The sequence below is a fragment of the Myxine glutinosa genome, chromosome 2, assembly GCF_964187855.1.
Source record: "Myxine glutinosa chromosome 2, kmMyxGlut1.1, whole genome shotgun sequence".
Classification (NCBI taxonomy): Eukaryota; Metazoa; Chordata; class Myxini; order Myxiniformes; family Myxinidae; genus Myxine; species Myxine glutinosa.
The window spans coordinates 194,144,084-194,167,356 of record NC_136262.1 but is presented as its reverse complement, the minus strand read 5'-3'; the positions used below and the strand labels follow the sequence as shown (position 1 = coordinate 194,167,356).

At 56.8% G+C, this 23,273-nt stretch overlaps 1 protein-coding gene across 2 annotated transcripts in view; it reads left to right on the top strand.

Moving 5' to 3' along the window:
* EIF3A (eukaryotic translation initiation factor 3 subunit A) overlaps positions 1-23,273 on the top strand; it is a 180,961-nt gene that overhangs the window by 37,932 nt on the left and 119,756 nt on the right. For both annotated transcript variants that reach the window (XM_068106527.2, XM_068106526.2), the window contains exons 7-9: positions 6,051-6,222; positions 6,544-6,648; positions 7,249-7,347. In XM_068106527.2, the coding sequence (XP_067962628.1) occupies positions 6,051-6,222; positions 6,544-6,648; positions 7,249-7,347 (376 nt within the window). The remainder of the gene's footprint in view (positions 1-6,050; positions 6,223-6,543; positions 6,649-7,248; positions 7,348-23,273) is intronic.

Below are 23,273 nucleotides of genomic sequence, written 5' to 3'. Positions count from 1 at the left end.
CCCGTCCGTTACACACCTTTCTCGCGCACACTCTCCCGTTACATCCTCTGTAACACTCACCACAGGTGTACACTCTTCCTTACTTTTGACAGCGCACTCTTTCCCCATGCACCTGTCCGTCACACATCTTTCTCGCACACCCTCTCCTGTTACATCCTCTGTAACACTCACCACAGGCGTGCATTCTCCCTTTACACCCTCCGTAACACTCCTCACTACACGCTTCCATGTGCTCCCTCGCACACGCGCTACGACCGACTCACTCTCGACAGCACCCTCACTCCTTGGCATGCACTTTTTCCTCACACACCCCAGAGTCGGACTTTCTCGCACACCTCCTTTTTCGCACACCAGACCTGTCGCACACTTCACCAACGGCCTCTCACGAACACCCGGGTCCATCTCGAACCCCAAGCTTATTAAATCACCTGGCGCATCATACGCCCGACCATATTGGTCACCACTTACACCGGGTCCTCTTTCTCTTCGCTTCTCCTCCATCACCTGCGAATCCCTCATCCGGTTAATGAGCACATCATCACGATCCGAACACACACTTTGGACCAATTATTTTACTTCCTCCTTTATCTCTTTCTTATCCCCTCTCCGTCGCTTCTTAATTTCGTTTACCCCTTCTTCCACTTCTTCTAATTTCTGCTTCACCTCTTTTATTTCCCGGTGCGTCTCCTCAAGTTCGTCCTCTAAGGCTACCTTGACCGTTTCCATGTGCGTCCTCACCTGCCGGTCCTTCGTCTCCATTACCTCTGTCACCTCGTCCAACCTCGTTGTGAGTCCCACACGTACCATCTGACATTGCCTCTGTGTCGCTATCAAGTCATTTTTTATGTCGTTTTGTGTCGCTCTTAACCCTCCTAGTACCGCAGTGTTCCTTTGAACCTGCTCCGTTAGTTCTTTTTGCCCCTCCGTCAGCTGTTCCACTTCCAGCGTCAACTCCTCTATACCACCTTGCAATTTTACAGTCCCCTTTCTCACCTCCTTCTCCATGCGCTCCTTACAGTGCCTCACCTCCTCGCGCACTCCTCCGACCTCCTCACTCACACCTCTTCTGATCTCCTCTCCCATCACTTGCATCTCCTGCCCAGATGCCACCCTCATCTGCTCCATTTCTTCCCTGTGAGCATCCAATTTAGTTTCTACCCCCATTCTGACCCCCTCTATCTGCTGCCCCATTTGTTTAACTTCCCTTTCCGCTTGGTCCCTCATGTCCCTCAATTTGCCTTCCATACTGTTTTCTAACCCCTCTAACCCCTTCTTCATCCCTTCCATTTGATTCTCCTGAACGGCCATTCTGTTTTCTACCCCCATTAACCCCTCCTGTATTTCCCCTAATCTATTGTCTAATCCCTCTATTCTACTCCCTAACCCTCCGATCTGGGCCCCCATCCTTTGTTCTAACCGTTGGCTATTGGCCCCCCCATGTCCTCCCTCAATTTCTCGCTATTGGACCCCATTACCCCCATTTGCTCACTCTGAGCCTCTATACTGTTTTTCAAACCTCCAATTTGGTCTCCCATTTGTCCCATAAGGGCCCTCATTTGCAGGAAAAAAAGGTTCGAATCCACCAACGGCGCTGCTACGGTCGCGGTCGCCGTGGCCATGTGCGAGGCGCCATTTTGCGCACCTGCCGCCCTCACTGCTTCGCTCTCCTCATGTCCCTCAATTTGGTCCTGGATCGACCCTGCCTCACTTTCCTCTACCGGAACCCAGCCGTCTTGATCTGCCATAGCGCGACTTTCAAAATTCGGGTTTTTATTTTAAAACAAAACAAATTTCACCATTAATAATTTCGAGCGCGTGAAGCGCGCTTCGGGTCCGATCTCACTCCTCGACACCAATTGTTACGGACACGACTTAAGATGTTGCTTGACCGAGCGGAATGGCCGCCGTGTTCGCACAGTTTACCCGATTACCCCCAACTCACCCGATTCCACTCGAACGTTGGCCGAATCGCGCTACGCTAAATCAATGATGGAAAGGACACAACGGCTGGATTAAATGAAATGACACAAGGGGTACAGTTCTCAAGACCTCCGGAGGAGGATATAATTAGTGGGGGAGAAAAGGAGTAGATTACAAGGCAAGAGGTAAAGCACAGAAGAGATAGGCACTTAGACACAATCTTATCTATCCCAGACAGACCACAGACAAACGGAACAAGACTGACTTACACAGGGATTGATGGCAGGGAAGGACAGGCAGTCGATAGCACAAGGTGCACCTTGGCTCAGGGACAGGATAAAGCACGGTCCAGTAGATGCAGGGAGGTGTCACGGTGCTCGGAGGTGGCGTCCTTTTCTCTCCAAGCTGAGGGCGCATCTGACGTCACCTCCCTCTTCCTGCGCATGCTCAGCGGGGAGTCACACGCCCTCGGCTCCTTGGCTCCGCCCCAGATGGGATCGGTCCGCCGCTTCTATTGGGTGCGGGGGTTACCGGGCTCCGCCCTTGACGAGGAGCTGACAGCGAGCCCCTACTTGGTAACCCCGTCGAGCACATGTTCAATGGCGGCTAACCAAGCCGGAGTGAGGACGCGCACTCCCCGCGCCGCCGCCGTTGTTGTTGCTGTTGTTGTTGTTGTTGCTGAACCGTGAGGAAGAGCTGCGGGGAGGTATTGGGAGGTCCTAAACTTCCTAACGGTGCCATACAATCACATTCTGGTGCAACGAAGAGTCAGAATTAATGGAAACGAGTCCTTAACTGACATAGACTAAGAATAACTAGCAAGATGTCCTATAGTTGTCTACGTGAGATGCGGTGGACCTGGATGCGACATTTAATGGGGGAAATAGGGGAAGGTCGGGTCTACAGAGTGTTGTTTACAGAAAATGGGACTAGGGAATGGGGGATTGGGGATAGTTGGGAAGTATGGAGGAAATAGGGGAATATTTACAAGCGGATATGGATGGAGGCCAATCTCATATCCGCAACAATATTGTTACGGAACTCAACGTCGGCCTCTGTTCCCCTTATCGAGGGGGGATTAGTCCCCTCGTTTATGACTGACCGACGTGGTCCCTGACGCTGTACAGCGACCTCCGGAAAGGCCGGTGGCACAGCCCCGTTCGTACCGCGGACAGATGTTAATTGCCGAGTGGTTTTAGCAACCGTGGCACGAACTATTAACAATGACTAGACCCGATCCTTGAACGTTGGCCAAATCGTGCCACAGGTATGCAATTTGGAAAAGACAAAGATGAAGGATGTGAAGAAGAAGAAGACAAAAGGTTGGAAATACGAATATTATTTATTACTACTATTTACACAATTAAAGAAACCAAGGAAGAAGGAAGGATAATAAAATAACGACAGAAAGAGGGACGGACCATGAAACTCTAGCTTATACAGACTTACTTATAACCCAGGACAGAACACACAAAACAAACTCACGTACACAAAAGGATGGAATGGCAGGAATGGTTTGGGACGGCAGAGGAGGGTCCAGGCAGATGGTAGGCGTCGAGGTCCAGCTCCAAGCGCGCGCTCCGATCCATGCTTTGGGGTCGAGGCGAAAACCCGGCAAACACAACACCGCTTCAGCTGGCAGCGAGGAGCCGGCAGCTCCACGTAATCGGTTTCACACCGGCAGCGGTCTCATGTGTCCTCCGCCTCCTGCGCTCAACCTCACTGCTCCTCCTCCACTGAACTGATCAACTCCACTCAACTCTCTCCCGGTGGACTGCCAACTCTCTGACGCATCTGGACTCATCTGCCGTATCTCTCCCAAAATGCTTGCGCGGGCATTTATATATCGCCTCCGGCGATCAAGCCGCCGGCCTCCAGGACACGCCCATCGGTGAGGTCGCCTCGGCCCTGATTGGTCGCGAGGGCTCGCCGATCCCGCCCTTAGGGGAGGCGTTGGCAAGGCCACGCCTTGTTCCCGGCGCTGGGCCGACTCCTCCCACCTTTGGCTCAGAGATGACCTCGTGGCTAATGGAGTTTGGGGCGATTCGAGCGATCCCCAGCCAAAGGGCAGCGAACGCTGCTGGTAATTGTGTTTTGGGGGCAATTGAAAGGGGATTCTACCTTGTGTGGATTCGGTGCAATGGAGTGTCAATTAATGGAAGACACAGCCTTAATCTAATACACACAATAAGGAGATAACTACTGAACAAGGAGGAAATCTATGATTGGCTACGTGATTGTTTATGGAATAACTAACGGGAACGACCTTTGGCCTTTATACACAACAAATGGAGGAAGGAGGGTGATATTTTACAACACAAAAAAAACACAATTCTCAAATTCATAACGCACACGCACACACGCACATTAGGCTTGCCTCAGAATTAAGGACTGTTCTATTCGTCCAAGGCTGGTGTTCATCGGTTAATACACGACAGTATTAACTGATGCAAAGATGAAATAATTACCTCCATTGACCTTCCTCTGCCTGTTTGGCTGTTTATTAGCACGATATCTCAAAAAATTATGGACGGATTTGATGAAACTTGGTGTGCAGGTTGGGCTGGTGTGACAAGGATGAATCAATTCGATTTTGGTGAAGATCCTGATGTGGGTCCAATAATGTTTTTTTGTCCCTCGTCGCACCGCGGAGCGAAAGGGGGACTATGGTTTTCCCGTGTGTGCGTAAGCGAAGGACCACATTCGAATTTGGTGTGTGGGTCCAACCCACGTCAAAATCCAAGATGCCGCCGCCATGTATGTCTGAACATTGTGAGCGAAATATCTTGAAAAATAAGCGAAGTACCAACTTCTAATCTGGTGTGTGGGTGTATCGAGGCATAAGGAAGAACGCTATTGAAAATTAGGGTGCCACGTCAAAATCCAAGATGGCCGCCACCATATATATGTCTGAACCTTGTGAGCGAAATATCTTGAAAAATAAACGAAGTACCAACTTCTAATCTGGTGTGTGGGTGTATCTAGGCATACGGAAGAACGCTGTTTAAAATTGGGTCGCCACGTCAAAATCCAAGATGGCCGCCGCCATGTATGTCTGAACCTTTTGAGCAGAATATCTTGAAAAATAAGTGAACTGCCAACTTCTAATCTGGTGTGTGGGTGTATCTAGGCATAAGGAAGAACGCTATTGAAAATTGGGTCGCCACGTCAAAATCCAAGATGGCCGCCTCCATGTATGTCTGAATCTTGTGAGCGAAATATCATATCATAGCATGTTTTCTGCGTCTTCCACTTTGTCAACTCACATCACTTCCCCGACGGGGGACCTAGGCGTAACACTTGTTTTATTTGAAAGTATTTTTTTCACCATTGAGAGATGAGGGCAAAAATTGTATGTAGGATGATATTTCAAAAACTTGTGGGTGAATAATAACTAGGTAAAACTAGGTGGATGGGTCAGTTGTCCAGAACAAGCCGATTCGATTTTGGTTCATGTCTGGCCTATCAGTGTGATACAAAACATAAAACTGGCTTGGTGGATGTATGTGCTCTACCGAGTGCCGTTCTAGTTCGATTTTGGGTTCAAAAGTTCAAAGACCTTTGGAATGTTGTGTGATCTTTAATTGAAAATCTTTATTACCAATCTAATTTGTGAACCACCGAAGCGATTTCAACCAAACCCGACACGGTTATGGGCTGCAATGCAAAGATGAACTGATTTAATTTTGGGTTCAACAGGTCAAAGATCATGTGACCTTTGAAAATAATTTTGCAGATCATAACTCGAGTTGAAGCATCTGATGTTTTCTTCTCTTATTTTCTCAGTCGCACTCTTTGTCTCGTGTGACCTTTAATTTTTCGTGTGACCTCAAATTAATGGCTATGCAACTGAACAGTAGGTTTACATTTAATGTCAGCTGGATGCATCCATTGACGCATTCATGTCAAATTATATTTTGTTGTTTGATTTATCAATTGCGTGCCATCAAATTTGCTCTCGTCTGTTTTTTTTTGTTCATTTATTTTAACCATCAACGGCTTCAATTTGAGGTTTTGGTAACTTGGAGGTAGATCTGATTAAGCTTTGATTAATAATTCTTAGGTTTCAAATGTAATAAAAAGTGTGCTTCTTTCTCCACCTGAAAAATTATCATTCTTGCACCCCACAGGATGGCTACCAAAGTTTTGCTGGCCACTCTGTCTATCCCATTGACTCCCGAGCGCACTGATATAGCCCGTCTACTTGACATGGATGGCATCATCATGGAGAAGCAAAGACGTCTGGCTACTCTTCTTGGCCTCCAGGCTCCTCCAGGCCGGCAGGGCCTGATCAATGACATGGTATGCCTCCTCGCTTTCTGCTCCTCGGGCATTTGTGGGGTGTGTCGTGGCAGGGGGTTAGGAAGGGTATTAAGGGATTGGGAAAAGGGGATGTGGGTCTGGGATTTGCCTCGATGCATTTTGGAATTTACCATTATTGGCTCCATTAAGAAGGAAAATGTGACTGACATCGTACTGAGGATTTGGGCATGATAGACACAAGATGGTGGTTGTCAAACTCCATCCTTATCTTTGCTGTGATTCTACTGTTGTAAAGGATGGTTATTGAATGTATCTACATCTGTCTGTCTGTTGTGGTTCTACATGTTTGCATTTTGCTAGGTGCGCTATGGGGTCATCCAGTACGTAGTTCCAGAGGTGAAGGACTTGTACAACTGGCTGGAGGTCGAATTTCACCCTCTGAAACTCTGTGGCCGTGTATCCAAGGTGCACCTTTTCTCACTCGTGATCTTGACCCCCTTATTTTTCTTTCCTTTTTTATTTTTTTTCCCCCTTGCTTGTGCATTGTTCTTGTTGAAGTTGATTGGAAGTTTTTATTTATTTATTTTCAGTCTTCTGAGCTTTATTGATTTGCTAACTGCCAGTAACGCAGCACTCGTGCACACTCGTTTGCTTTGCTCCCTCCATGTGGGAGTGATTTAATTCCAGTGTGCCAAAGTAACTTGGTTGGTTAATTAACAGTACGGCATTAAACTATTTTTAGCTGCTACTGTCAGTCACCTTCAAACAAAACTTGATGCGGTGGGTGTATCTAGAAGAGACGGAGCTCTTACTTTCACATTGCAATATTTTCTTTTGATGGCTGAAAGGATGCATTTGTTTATCACTATATTCAAGCTGCCCTCTGTATTGCTGTATTATTATTTCTTCTCACTCGTATTTTGTCATGCATGTTTTGAGCCGGAAGAAACACTCTCACACGTACGTCCTAACTTTCTTCTTGCACTGGCGCCATGAAGTCATCTCATTGAGTTGGAAATTTGCGTGTTTTGCATTTTGGTTGGAAAGTTATCTTTCTTTCACCAGGTTTTAGATTGGATCAAGGACCAGCTGGAGAAGGAAACTGAGCTCTTGAACTATGTACCCTTTCTTCAAAACAACACCATCCTACGCTTGCTGCAGCAGGTATTCAGCTCAGGTTCTCAGAGTACAATTTATTTTGAAATTGTATGTGTAGCTTTGTGTCCGTTTCATTAGTTTCTTCAGGTTGTCTTCTGTTTTTTGTGGTCTGTACAAGGCTTTTCCTTCTGTGCCCTTGGATACCTCTGTGGTCCCTCTGAGTTGTGTGTTTTTCCTTTGTTGTACTGCCCCAAAAGAACCTCAAATTCCTAAAAAAAAACTTTTTAATAACACAAGCTTTAAAAATAATTAGAACCCTTAATTATACTGCCACAAAGTGTCAGTGGCTATATTTATTACTTATGCAAATATGTTATTGTTTGTTTGGCGGGGACTGGTCCCGATCTTCCCCAATCTGTTTGTACGAAATTGATGGCCCAAATCAAATACGAGTGTCGTGGAAATCAATCAGGTCCACAACTTTGTCCCATAGGTAGGTTTAATCACAATTAGATCTTTGGCATCATCCTGTAAAAATACAATCATGCAATAGATATCAGGATCTTGGCATCATATAGAAAGGATCGAAAATAATAGTCAAAGCAAGCGAGTCTAGCATATATGTGCGGGTACGTACCATTCAAGACTACAAGACTACATGTCATAGTAAATGTCACAGGAGTGGCTCAGCGTCGCGGATGTCCCAGGTTTTATAGACGCCCCTCAGTGGTTTAAGCGAGCATCACTCCCGGGTTCACCTTTGGTATATTTTCACTACATTCTCCCCGCCGTTAGAACTATACTGCCGCTAGGCAGGTCTCAAGCGAGCGTCAGCATTAATTGATTGGGGTACGTCATTCCATGTCAGTCGGTGTTACCCTGGTGTTGGGCTAGCGGCTAGGGTGCCGGCTTAGAATCCTAGGATCCTGGGTTCGAATCCCGGTCGATCGCTGAATTAACGCCAGGGGGGTTGACTCAGCCTGTCATCCTTCCGAGGTCGGCTAATTGAGTACCAGTTCACTGGTAATTCCCTGTTTGTCGTTAAAGGCGGCAAAAAGGGTTGGCGTCAGGAAGGGCATCCGGCCGTAAAACATTGCTTCAAATAGGGGACCGAAAAACAACAACAACCACGGTTCCCGAAAAAGGCCAACCCCCGCTTTGCCTCTAAAGGAAATGGCCTCTAAAGGTGGTTTTATTCCATGTCAGTCGGTCCACCCGTAGCAGTCGGGGTGGCGAACTACCCTGCCAGCTCGTGTCCGGAAACTACCGGGTACGGCGTCCCCAAGCCCGGAGTCCCCTGCTTCGGAGTAGCCGCTGGAGGCCGGTGTCGGAGGGGGCACCTCAGAGCCTTCAGGCAGGGGTGTATGTGACGGAAGTGACGGCAGAAGTTCCATAGAGGAAGCTTCGGTAGAGTCCATAGACTCGTAGATCGGTTCGTCGATATCCCTATATGGGTCGATGACCCCACATGGGGCGAGATGGCGTACGGAGACAGTGGACTCGCGTCCATCTGCCGTCATCACACGAGCATGCTCGGGATTAGCCTGGAGTACCTGCACCTTATCTACTAAGGGGTCGTACTTGCTTGTGCGAACCACTCATTTGAGATAGGCCGGCCCCGGCTCAGCGAGCCAGCTGGGTAAAGATCGGATACTACCCGAGCTTCTAGGGTGGTGGAACAGTCTTTCGTGAGGAGTCTGGTTGGTGGCCGTACATAGGAGAGCCCTGATCGAGTTCAGAGCCGCAGGTAGCGACCAAGCCCATTTATCGAGGCCCCGGCCGAGGGTCCTGAGGCTTAGCATGACGGCCCTCCATATAATCCCATTGAAGCGTTCGATCTGCCCATTCGCCTGGGGTCTGTACGGTGTGGTGTAACTCGAAGCGACATTATTTTGGAGCAATTAACCTCTCACCTCCTGAGACAGGAACACCGCACCCCGATCGGTATGCACGTAGGCCGGCTACCCAAACATAGAAAACAAATTCTGCAGGCACCGTATGACCGTGGCAGCCATCATATCCCCGCACGTGTAAGCAAAAGGGAATCGCGAGTACTCATCAACAATAGTGAGCAGATAACGAGAGTTACTCGATGCAAAGATGTCTCTCCCACGGTCTAGTAGCCCTAACCAGCGTCCCCATGGGAGGGTTGTAAAAACGCGGTTTGAGTTCCGCGCATATAGTGTAGTCACGGCAGATCCGGCGGATGTCCTCAATCGAGTATGGCAGATTACCACGACGCACAAAATGAGCGAAACGCGCCACCCCTGGATGACACATAGTGTCGTGCAAAGTGCTCAGACCCTCCAGAGTTATGATACCCGCGCACGTAGCCGGCCTCGATAAGGCGTCGGCGACCAGGTTATCCTTCCCCGGGCGGTATTTGATGGTGTAGCAGAAGTCGGCGAGTTCGATACGCCAGCGAGTGATTTTCTCATTCTTAATACGTTGAGCATGTAAGGTGTCATACATGAACGCAACGCTTTGTTGGTCCGTGATGATTTGGAAGCATCGCCCGAGTAAGTACGGTCACCATCGCCGAATCGACTCGACAATCGCGTACACTTCCTTTTCGACAGACGATTGCCTCCGCTCAGCGGAGGTGAGAGTCCGCGCAAAGAAAGCCACAGGGTGCCCCCCTTGGGAGAGAGTCGCCGCTATCGCATGATCCGAGGCATCACTTTCGAAGACGAAAGATTCGCTCTCGTCGATCGTCGCCACAGCAGCGCCAGCGATGATGTCGGCCTAAAGGCCCCCGAAGGCCGCCAAGGCGGCCGGGCTCATGGGGAACGTGTCACAGGCCACGAGGGGGCGGAGTTTCGCGGAGAAATTTTGCACCCACTTCGAATAGTGGGCGAACAGCCCGAGAACGCGCTTCAGCGAAGCTCGATCGCTAGGCGGACCCATATCGAGCAAAGGTCGCAGACGCTCCTTATCCGGAGAGACAGAGCCATGGGTCACGGTGTACCCCAGAAGATCTATCGTGCGCAGGGAGTAACGACACTTAGCCTCATTCATGGTGAGGCGATACCTCTGCCCGACCTCGAGGAAGCGCTTCAGATTAGCATCGTGATGCCCCTGGTCATACCCACAAACCGTAAGATTGTCCAGATATACAAAGACATCTGTCAAGTTCTCCTTAGTAACGAGGTCGTCCATAGCCCTCTGAAAACAGGAGACCCCGTTCGTCACCCCAAAAGGTAGTCGGGTGAACTGGTATAACCTTTGACCCGATTCAAAGGCGGTATAGATGCGATCATCCCTAGAGATGGGGATCTGATGATACGCACTACGCAGATCGAGAGTGCTGTAGACGGAGTACTGGGCCACCTGTCGTACTAATGCGTCCATCCCCGGTAAGGGGTAGGCGTCCAGCTGTGTAAAGCGATTAACCGTCTGTGAGTAGTCGATTACCATGCGTCGGCGATGGGCCTCACTTCGCACCACTAAGACCTGGGCCCGCCACGGCGACTGGCTAGGTTCGATAATACCGTCCTTTAAGAGCTGGGCCGTTTCCTCCGCAATGAATTGCGCGTCTGCTCTTGAGTAGCGCCGTGATTTTACTGTTACAGGAGTGCAGTCAGTGGTCAGGTTGGGGAACAGCGAAAGAGGCTCAATGTCCATTTTCGTGAGTGCACACACAACAAGCGTAGCCGTCCCACCGAATTCCATTTCCAAACGTCCATGTCGCTTAAGAAAATCGTGTCCTAACAGAATGTCAGCACATAATGCAGGCAAGACCATGAGATGTACATCTGGAAACATGCGTCCCTTTATCACAAGTTTCAATCGACATTCCCCTTTTGTGCTGAGCCTAAGTCCTTGGGAGGCCATGAAGATCCGTCGTGTAGTCCCGAGGACCGGCCACCCATGTTGACGCACCAGCCGTTGATCGATAAAACTATCCGTAGACCCCGTGTCGACTAAGGCCCGCGCAAAAATGCCTTCGACCATGAGCGGAATAATGGCCTGAGCAAGGCCGGAAGATCCGGCAGGTATTGAGCCGTCCGAGCGAGAAGATCGCGCCTCGCGTGTGGATCCCACACCGGCTGCAGTTTTCCGGTCGTTTGAGCAGCCTCCGGAGGGCCCCCGTGCCAAACGCATAGTTGGTCGTGCTGGAGCAAGAGCGTGTAGTTCGTACGAGCTGCCGTCAGATGGCGCTCGTGTCGCGTGAGAAGGATCGCAGCCATCTGCAGTTTCATGTGCTGGAGCAAGAGCGTGTAGTTCGTATGAGCTGCCGTCGGATGGCGCTCGTGTCACGTGCAGCGTTTGCCGCAAAGCAAGAGGAGCTTTCAAAGCAGGAGCTTGTCGTTTGTTTGAGGAGGGCGTTCGGATGCCAGTCAAGGACGGTCGCTCCGCGGCCGATCGTGTTCGCGCCATTTGTTTTGGCGGCCTGATGTATCTCACCAAGGACGAGCGTGCAGCCAGGGGCCCACGAGGAGGAGGACCGCTCATCAAAGCCGGGTGAGGCGCCCCGCTCTGTGCTCGGTCCGTTGGCTCGGCAATAAGCCCATTCAAGGTCGCGTGAGCTCGTGTGCCCCGCGCGGTCTTCCTGCAGACTTTTGCAAAATGTCCTTTAGTCGAACACAAATGGCATATTGCTTCCCGAGCCGGACACGCCGACCTGGGATGCTGTCGATTGCCACAGAAGTAACACGTCGCGTTTCGTTCAGGCCTTGGCCTGGCCGCTGTGGCTGCCGCCAAGCCGGAATCCGAGTCCACCTCGGGAGCGGCCAGGGGCTCCGCCGTAGTCGAGTCCGCTCCCGTATCCTCGGCGGTAGCCCTCTCCGGTCGCGCGAGTTGAGAAGTCCCCGCAACGACTCGTGTGTGGTCATAGGCGGTAGATTGTTCCCGGGCCTCAGTGTAGACGTGGGCCACCCGTAGTGCCTCCGCGAACGTCAGGTCAGCCGTCTCCAAAAGTCTGAGCCTCAGAATCGAAGAGCTGATCCCAGAGACAAAAGCATCTCGGACAAGATCGTCCTGGACTTGCTCGTGCGTACGTACCTCTTGAGTACTGTCCGCAAGTAGGTGTCGCAGCTCCTGGGCGAAGTGATCGATCGACTCGGTGGGCTGTTGACGCCGCGTTGAGCAGATACCTGTTGTACACCACGCTCCGTTTCTTAATGTAAATTTGCTTTAGCTCTGCCACGGCGGCATCGTACGTCGTACATCGTGCGATGCTCCTGTAGACGCGGTGGTCGACTTTAGTCTGCATCACAGACAGCTTCGTTTCAGCGGTGGGAACGGTATCCTGGGCTCCGAACTGGTTCTCCAGCGTTTTGAGCCAGTGAGTGAACTCCGAGCCCGAACCCTCAGCTTGCGGGTCGGCGCCGAATGTCGGTACATTGATCATCTTGTGTCCCGATCATCTTGTTTCCGTAGATCTTAATTGTGATTAAATGTCGTGGAAATCAATCAGGTCCACAACTTTGTCCCATAGGTAGGTTTAATCACAATTAGATCTTTGGCATCATCCTGTAAAAATACAATCATGCAATAGATATCAGGATCTTGGCATCATATAGAAAGGATCGATAATAATAGTCAAAGCAGGCGAGTCTAGCATATATGTGCGGGTACGTACCATTCAAGACTACAAGACTACATGTCATAGTAAATGTCACAGGAGTGGCTCAGCGTCGCGGATGTCCCAGGTCTTTTGACGCCCCTCATTGGTTTAAGCGAGCATCAATCCCGGGTTCACCTTTGGTATATTTTCACTACAACGAGCATCAGTTAATTGTTGAAAACGAAGGCCTTAACTCGTTTATCGACTATTTTAATTGCTACTGCGCTTTCGCAAATTCAAAAATGCCTCGATGCTCTATGAATTACGTGGAACTCCCTCAAACGTGTTGATATTAATGGTCAATGGGGTGGGGAAAAAAACATTGTTATTGCTCTCATTTTGCGATTGGTGATGTGGTCTGTATTATTTTTTTTTAATTGATGGAAGAGTGAATTGACAGAGTGCAAATGGGTAACAATGAACTGACAGCGGGGCAGTGGGAATTAATTTTGCATTGAGCTCCACCAGATTGTAGAAGAATTGTGGATTGTGGAAATGAATGTAGAAGACGGGGAAGACCGAGAAAGACTTGGCTAAAGATGGTGGAAGAAGAAATGCGGGCAAGGGGGTTAACAAGGAGAGATGCAGAAAATAGGGCAAAATGGAGAAGATTGTCATGGCGACCGCAAGGCTAACCCCCGCTCTAGCAGGGAAAATGGCCTTTTAAAATGCATGTTGTTGTTGTTGTATTGAGCTCCACCAGAAGTACAGGAGATGTTGACGCGAAAATTTTTGGGATTGATCAGGCTATATTTAGTCATCGATCGATCCAGTGAGGAGAACTGCACTTGCTGACCAGGTAATAATATTGCATTTGAAAACTGCAGACCAGACTGCGTTCTAATAATCAGGAGAATGCCCTCTCCCATTAAGTTACTAACCAATCCAAAGAGGTAGTTATGGGTGAGCTTTATTCAAAGTGATACATTTGGACTGACTTAAAAATAGACAAGCATGTCAAATGAGAATGTACAACGTTGCACTCTCAACTAAAATGTTATGTTGGCCAATTGGCCCAGATGCACCGAGCTGGATCGAGGGCCCATTTGCGTTTTTACCGAGCTCTGTTAGGGTCATCTGAGGTGAATTGTGCGAGACGTCGGATGCGTCCTCCCACCGAGTCACTCAAAATGGTGACTTGAACTGTTTGTCATGCTCGATGGGGAGAGGGTTGAACTTAAACACGAATCGTCTCGCCAAATCTGTCCTTTATAGGATTTGTAAGCCTGCACAGCTTTGTGGTCGTGTTGACACAAAACTCAAATGAGACCCAGTGCATTAATGTGTGATTCAAGAAAAGGGAAGGGAGAACAAGGAACAAGCAAACACATATACAAGTTATTTACAGATGCCAAAATGTGCGTCCTGTGTTTCGTACAGACAGAGGAGCCTAAAGAAAATATTCTTCGGCTAGTGGAATCACCCGGCATTTTTTTTTTTTTTTTTTTTTATAGTTGAGTCACCCGTGGGAATCCCATGGGCATGAACGTCTTCATTTAGATGTTGCACATTCAGTTTTACAAACTGGTTACTGCCAATTTATCAGAACCACAAATAATGTAATCCACACAACGTATTTACTTCTGATAACATGTGAATGCATGTGCGTGCACATGGGAAATACAGTTTGATATGTGTCATTACATCTCATGTAAAACGTGACTTCAAGCGCTCAAACCCTCTCTCCCTCCCCACCCCCGCCTGCCCGCCCCCCCCCCCATCCCTCCCACATCACGCACTGCACCGTGAAGTGGGTCACGCAGACACACGGGGGAGTGGGTCACACAGACACGCGGGGGAGTGGGTCACACAGACACGTGGGGGAGTGGGTCACACAGACACGCGGGGGAGTGGGTCACACAGACACGCGGGGAGTGGGTCACACAGACACGCGGGGGAGTGGGTCACACAGACACGCGGGGGAGTGGGTCACACAGACACGCGGGGGAGTGGGTCACACAGACACGCGGGGGAGTGGGTCACACAGACACGCGGGGGAGTGGGTCACACAGACACGCGGGGGAGTGGGTCACACAGACACGCGGGGGAGTGGGTCACACAGACACGCGGGGGAGTGGGTCACACAGACACGCGGGGGAGTGGGTCACACAGACACGCGGGGGAGTGGGTCACACAGACACGCGGGGGAGTGGGTCACACAGACACGCGGGGGAGTGGGTCACAGACACGCGGGGGAGTGGGTCACAGACACGCGGGGGAGTGGGTCACAGACACGCGGGGGAGTGGGTCACAGACACACGGGGGAGTGGGTCACAGACACGCGGGGGAGTGGGTCACAGACACGCGGGGGAGTGGGTCACACAGACACGCGGGGGAGTGGGTCACACAGACACGCGGGGGAGTGGGTCACACAGACACGCGGGGGAGTGGGTCACACAGACACGCGGGGGAGTGGGTCACACAGACACGCGGGGGAGTTTGTCACACAGACACGCGGGGGAGTGGGTCACACAGACACGCGGGGGAGTGGGTCACACAGACACGCGGGGGAGTGGGTCACAGACACGCGGGGGAGTGGGTCACAGACACGCGGGGGAGTGGGTCACAGACACGCGGGGGAGTGGGGTCACACACACGCGGGGGAGTGGGTCACACAGACACGCGGGGGAGTGGGTCACACAGACACGCGGGGGAGTGGGTCACACAGACACGCGGGGGAGTGGGTCACACAGACACGCGGGGGAGTGGGTCACACAGACACGCGGGGGAGTGGGTCACACAGACACGCGGGGGAGTGGGTCACACAGACACGTGGGGGAGTGGGTCACACAGACACGCAGGGGAGTGGGTCACACAGACACGCGGGGGAGTGGGTCACACGAGTGGGTCGCAAGCACACACACGCTCGCACATGCGGGAGTGTGTCGCTCACGCACACGCTCGCACACGCGGGAGTGTGTCGCTCACGCACATGCTCGCACACGCGGGAGTGCGTCACACACGCGGGAGTGCGTCACGCACGCGCGCACGCGGGAGTGCGTCACGCACGCGCGCACGCGGGAGTGCGTCACGCACGCGCGCACGCGGGAGTGCGTCACGCACGCGCGCACGCGGGAGTGCGTCACGCACGCGCGCACGCGGGAGTGCGTCGCGCACGCGGGAGTGCGTCACGCACGCGGGAGTGCGTCACGCACGCGGGAGTGCGTCACGCACGCGGGAGTGCGTCACGCACGCGGGAGTGCGTCACGCACGCGGGAGTGCGTCACGCACACGGGGGAGTGCGTCACGCACGCACGCGGGAGTGCGTCACGCACACGGGGGAGTGCGTCACGCACGCGCGCACACGGGGGAGTGCGTCACGCACGCGCGCACACGGGGGAGTGCGTCACGCACGCGCGCACACGGGGGAGTGCGTCACGCACGCGCGCACACGGGGGAGTGCGTCACGCACGCGCGCACACGGGGGAGTGCGTCACGCACGCGCGCACACGGGGGAGTGCGTCACGCACGCGCGCACACGGGGGAGTGCGTCACGCACGCGCGCACACGGGGGAGTGCGTCGCGCACGCGCCCAAACGGGGGAGTGCGTCACGCACGCGCGCAAACGGGGGAGTGCGTCGCGCACGCGCGCAAACGGGGGAGTGCGTCGCGCACGCGCGCAAACGGGGGAGTGCGTCGCGCACGCGCGCAAACGGGGGAGTGCGTCGCGCACGCGCGCAAACGGGGGAGTGCGTCGCGCACGCGCGCAAACGGGGGAGTGCGTCGCGCACAGCGCGCAAACGGGGGAGCGCGTCGCGCACAGCGCGCAAACGGGGGAGCGCGTCGCGCACGCGCGCAAACGGGGGAGCGCGTCGCGCACGCGCGCAAACGGGGGAGCGCGTCGCGCACGCGCGCAAACGGGGGAGCGCGTCGCGCACGCGCGCAAACGGGGGAGCGCGTCGCGCACAGCGCGCAAACGGGGGAGCGCGTCGCGCACGCGCGCAAACGGGGGAGCGCGTCGCGCACGCGCGCAAACGGGGGGAGCGCGTCGCGCACGCGCGCAAACGGGGGAGCGCGTCGCTCGCACTCGCACACGGGGGAGCGCGACACTCGCACTCGCACACGGGGGAGCGCGACACTCGCACTCGCACACGGGGGAGCGCGACACTCGCACTCGCACACGGGGGAGCGCGACACTCGCACTCGCACACGGGGGAGCGCGACACTCGCACTCGCACACGGGGGAGCGCGACACTCGCACTCGCACACGGGGGAGCGCGACACTCGCACTCGCACACGGGGGAGCGCGACACTCGCACTCGCACACGGGGGAGCGCGACACTCGCACTCGCACACGGGGGAGCGCGACACTCGCACTCGCACACGGGGGAGCGCGACACTCGCACTCGCACACGGGGGAGCGCGACACTCGCACTCGCACACGGGGGAGCGCGACACTCGCACTCGCACACGGGGGAGCGCGACACTCGCACTCGCACACGGGGGAGCGCGACACTCGCACTCGCACACGGGGGAGCGCGACACTCGCACTCGCACACGGGGGAGCGCGACACTCGCACTCGCACACGGGGGAGCGCGACACTCGCACTCGCACACGGGGGAGCGCGACACTCGCACTCGCACACGGGGGAGCGCGACACTCGCACTCGCACACGGGGGAGCGCGACACTCGCACTCGCACACGGGGGAGCGCGACACTCGCACTCGCACACGGGGGAGCGCGACACTCGCACTCGCACACGGGGGAGCGCGACACTCGCACTCGCACACGGGGGAGCGCGACACTCGCACTCGCACACGGGGGAGCGCGACACTCGCACTCGCACACGGGGGAGCGCGACACTCGCACTCGCACACGGGGGAGCGCGACACTCGCACTCGCACACGGGGGAGCGCGACACTCGCACTCGCACACGGGGGAGCGCGACACTCGCACTCGCACACGGGGGAGCGCGACACTCGCACTCGCACACGGGGGAGCGCGACACTCGCACTCGCACACGGGGGAGCGCGACACTCGCACTCGCACACGGGGGAGCGCGACACTCGCACTCGCACACGGGGGAGCGCGACACTCGCACTCGCACACGGGGGAGCGCGACACTCGCACTCGCACACGGGGGAGCGCGACACTCGCACTCGCACACGGGGGAGCGCGACACTCGCACTCGCACACGGGGGAGCGCGACACTCGCACTCGCACACGGGGGAGCGCGACACTCGCACTCGCACACGGGGGAGCGCGACACTCGCACTCGCACACGGGGGAGCGCGACACTCGCACTCGCACACGGGGGAGCGCGACACTCGCACTCGCACACGGGGGAGCGCGACACTCGCACTCGCACACGGGGGAGCGCGACACTCGCACTCGCACACGGGGGAGCGCGACACTCGCACTCGCACACGGGGGAGCGCGACACTCGCACTCGCACACGGGGGAGCGCGACACTCGCACTCGCACACGGGGGAGCGCGACACTCGCACTCGCACACGGGGGAGCGCGACACTCGCACTCGCACACGGGGGAGCGCGACACTCGCACTCGCACACGGGGGAGCGCGACACTCGCACTCGCACACGGGGGAGCGCGACACTCGCACTCGCACACGGGGGAGCGCGACACTCGCACTCGCACACGGGGGAGCGCGACACTCGCACTCGCACACGGGGGAGCGCGACACTCGCACTCGCACACGGGGGAGCGCGACACTCGCACTCGCACACGGGGGAGCGCGACACTCGCACTCGCACACGGGGGAGCGCGACACTCGCACTCGCACACGGGGGAGCGCGACACTCGCACTCGCACACGGGGGAGCGCGACACTCGCACTCGCACACGGGGGAGCGCGACACTCGCACTCGCACACGGGGGAGCGCGACACTCGCACTCGCACACGGGGGAGCGCGACACTCGCACTCGCACACGGGGGAGCGCGACACTCGCACTCGCACACGGGGGAGCGCGACACTCGCACTCGCACACGGGGGAGCGCGACACTCGCACTCGCACACGGGGGAGCGCGACACTCGCACTCGCACACGGGGGAGCGCGACACTCGCACTCGCACACGGGGGAGCGCGACACTCGCACTCGCACACGGGGGAGCGCGACACTCGCACTCGCACACGGGGGAGCGCGACACTCGCACTCGCACACGGGGGAGCGCGACACTCGCACTCGCACACGGGGGAGCGCGACACTCGCACTCGCACACGGGGGAGCGCGACACTCGCACTCGCACACGGGGGAGCGCGACACTCGCACTCGCACACGGGGGAGCGCGACACTCGCACTCGCACACGGGGGAGCGCGACACTCGCACTCGCACACGGGGGAGCGCGACACTCGCACTCGCACACGGGGGAGCGCGACACTCGCACTCGCACACGGGGGAGCGTGGCACTCGCACTCGCACACGGGGGAGCGTGGCACTCGCACTCGCACACGGGGGAGCGTGGCACTCGCACTCGCACACGGGGGAGCGTGGCACTCGCACTCGCACACGGGGGAGCGTGGCACTCGCACTCGCACACGGGGGAGCGTGGCACTCGCACTCGCACACGGGGGAGCGTGGCACTCGCACTCGCACACGGGGGAGCGTGGCACTCGCACTCGCACACGGGGGAGCGTGACACTCGCACTCGCACACGGGGGAGCGTGACACTCGCACTCGCACACGGGGGAGCGTGACACTCGCACTCGCACACGGGGGAGCGTGACACTCGCACTCGCACACGGGGGAGCGTGACACTCGCACTCGCACACGGGGGAGCGTGACACTCGCACACGGGGGAGCGTGACACTCGCACTCGCACACGGGGGAGCGTGACACTCGCACTCGCACACGGGGGAGCGTGACACTCGCACTCGCACACGGGGGAGCGTGACACTCGCACTCGCACACGGGGGAGCGTGACACTCGCACTCGCACACGGGGGAGCGTGACACTCGCACTCGCACACGGGGGAGCGTGACACTCGCACTCGCACACGGGGGAGCGTGAGAGAAACACACTCGCACACGGGGGAGCGTGAGAGACACACACTCGCACACGGGGGAGCGTGAGAGACACACACTCGCACACGGGGGAGCGTGAGAGACACACACTCGCACACGGGGGAGCGTGACACACACACACTCGCACACGGGGGAGCGTGACACACACACACTCGCACACGGGGGAGCGTGACACACACACACTCGCACACGGGGGAGCGTGACACACACACACTCGCACACGGGGGAGCGTGACACACACACACTCGCACACGGGGGAGCGTGACACACACACACTCGCACACGGGGGAGCGTGACACACACACGCACTCGCACACGGGGGAGCGTGACACACACACGCACTCGCACACGGGGGAGCGTGACACACACACGCACTCGCACACGGGGGAGCGTGACACACACACGCACTCGCACACGGGGGAGCGTGACACACACACGCACTCGCACACGGGGGAGCGTGACACACACACGCACTCGCACACGGGGGAGCGTGACACACACACGCACTCGCACACGGGGGAGCGTGACACACACGCACTCGCACACGGGGGAGCGTGACACACACGCACTCGCACACGGGGCAGCGTGACACACACGCACTCGCACACGGGGGAGCGTGACACACACGCACTCGCACACGGGGGAGCGTGACACACACGCACTCGCACACGGGGGAGCGTGACACACACGCACTCGCACACGGGGGAGCGTGACACACACGCACTCGCACACGGGGGAGCGTGACACACACGCACTCGCACACGGGGGAGCGTGACACACACGCACTCGCACACGGGGGAGCGTGACACACACGCACTCGCACACGGGGGAGCGTGACACACACGCACTCGCACACGGGGGAGCGTGTCACACACGCACTCGCACACGGGGGAGCGTGTCACACACGCACTCGCACACGGGGGAGCGTGACACACACACACACACACACACACACACTCGCACACGGGGGAGCGTGACACACACACACACACACACACACACACACACACACACTCGCACACGGGGGAGCGTGACACTCGCACTCGCACACGGGGGAGCGTGACACTCGCACTCGCACACGGGGGAGCGTGACACTCGCACTCGCACACGGGGGAGCGTGACACTCGCACTCGCACACGGGGGAGCGTGACACTCGCACTCGCACACGGGGGAGCGTGACACTCGCACTCGCACACGGGGGAGCGTGACACTCGCACTCGCACACGGGGGAGCGTGACACTCGCACTCGCACACGGGGGAGCGTGACACTCGCACTCGCACACGGGGGAGCGTGACACTCGCACTCGCACACGGGGGAGCGTGACACTCGCACTCGCACACGGGGGAGCGTGACACTCGCACTCGCACACGGGGGAGCGTGACACTCGCACTCGCACACGGGGGAGCGTGACACTCGCACTCGCACACGTGGGAGCGTGACACTCGCACTCGCACACGGGGGAGCGTGACACTCGCACTCGCACACGGGGGAGCGTGACACTCGCACTCGCACACGGGGGAGCGTGACACTCGCACTCGCACACGGGGGAGCGTGACACTCACACTCGCACACGGGGGAGCGTGAGAGACACACACTCGCACACGGGGGAGCGTGAGAGACACACACTCGCACACGGGGGAGCGTGAGAGACACACACTCGCACACGGGGGAGCGTGACACACTCGCACACGGGGGAGCGTGACACACACACACTCGCACACGGGGGAGCGTGACACACACACACTCGCACACGGGGGAGCGTGACACACACACACTCGCACACGGGGGAGCGTGACACACACACACTCGCACACGGGGGAGCGTGACACACACACACTCGCACACGGGGGAGCGTGACACACACACACTCGCACACGGGGGAGCGTGACACACACACACTCGCACACGGGGGAGCGTGACACACACACACTCGCACACGGGGGAGCGTGACACACACACACTCGCACACGGGGGAGCGTGACACACACACACTCGCACACGGGGGAGCGTGACACACACACACACTCGCACACGGAGGAGCGTGACACACACACACTCGCACACGGGGGAGCGTGACACACACACACTCGCACACGGGGGAGCGTGACACACACACACTCGCACACGGGGGAGCGTGACACACACACACTCGCACACGGGGGAGCGTGACACACACACTCGCACACGGGGGAGCGTGACACACACACACTCGCACACGGGGGAGCGTGACACACACACACTCGCACACGGGGGAGCGTGACACACACACACTCGCACACGGGGGAGCGTGACACACACACACTCGCACACGGGGGAGCGTGACACACACACACTCGCACACGGGGGAGCGTGACACACACACACTCGCACACGGGGGAGCGTGACACACACACACTCGCACACGGGGGAGCGTGACACACACACACTCGCACACGGGGGAGCGTGACACACACACACTCGCACACGGGGGAGCGTGACACACACACACTCGCACACGGGGGAGCGTGACACACACACACTCGCACACGGGGGAGCGTGACACACACACACTCGCACACGGGGGAGCGTGACACACACACACTCGCACACGGGGGAGCGTGACACACACACACTCGCACACGGGGGAGCGTGACACACACACACTCGCACACGGGGGAGCGTGACACACACACACTCGCACACGGGGGAGCGTGACACACACACACTCGCACACGGGGGAGCGTGACACACACACACTCGCACACGGGGGAGCGTGACACACACACACTCGCACACGGGGGAGCGTGACACACACACACTCGCACACGGGGGAGCGTGACACACACACACTCGCACACGGGGGAGCGTGACACACACACACTCGCACACGGGGGAGCGTGACACACACACACTCGCACACGGGGGAGCGTGACACACACGCACTCGCACACGGGGGAGCGTGACACACACACACACACACACACACACACTCGCACACGGGGGAGCGTGACACACACACACACACACACACACACACACACTCGCACACGGGGGAGCGTGACACTCGCACTCGCACACGGGGGAGCGTGACACTCGCACTCGCACACGGGGGAGCGTGACACTCGCACTCGCACACGGGGGAGCGTGACACTCGCACTCGCACACGGGGGAGCGTGACACTCGCACTCGCACACGGGGGAGCGTGACACTCGCACTTGCACACGGGGGAGCGTGACACTCGCACTCGCACACGGGGGAGCGTGACACTCGCACTCGCACACGGGGGAGCGTGACACTCGCACTCGCACACGGGGGAGCGTGACACTCGCACTCGCACACGGGGGAGCGTGACACTCGCACTCGCACACGTGGGAGCGTGACACTCGCACTCGCACACGGGGGAGCGTGACACTCGCACTCGCACACGGGGGAGCGTGACACTCGCACTCGCACACGGGG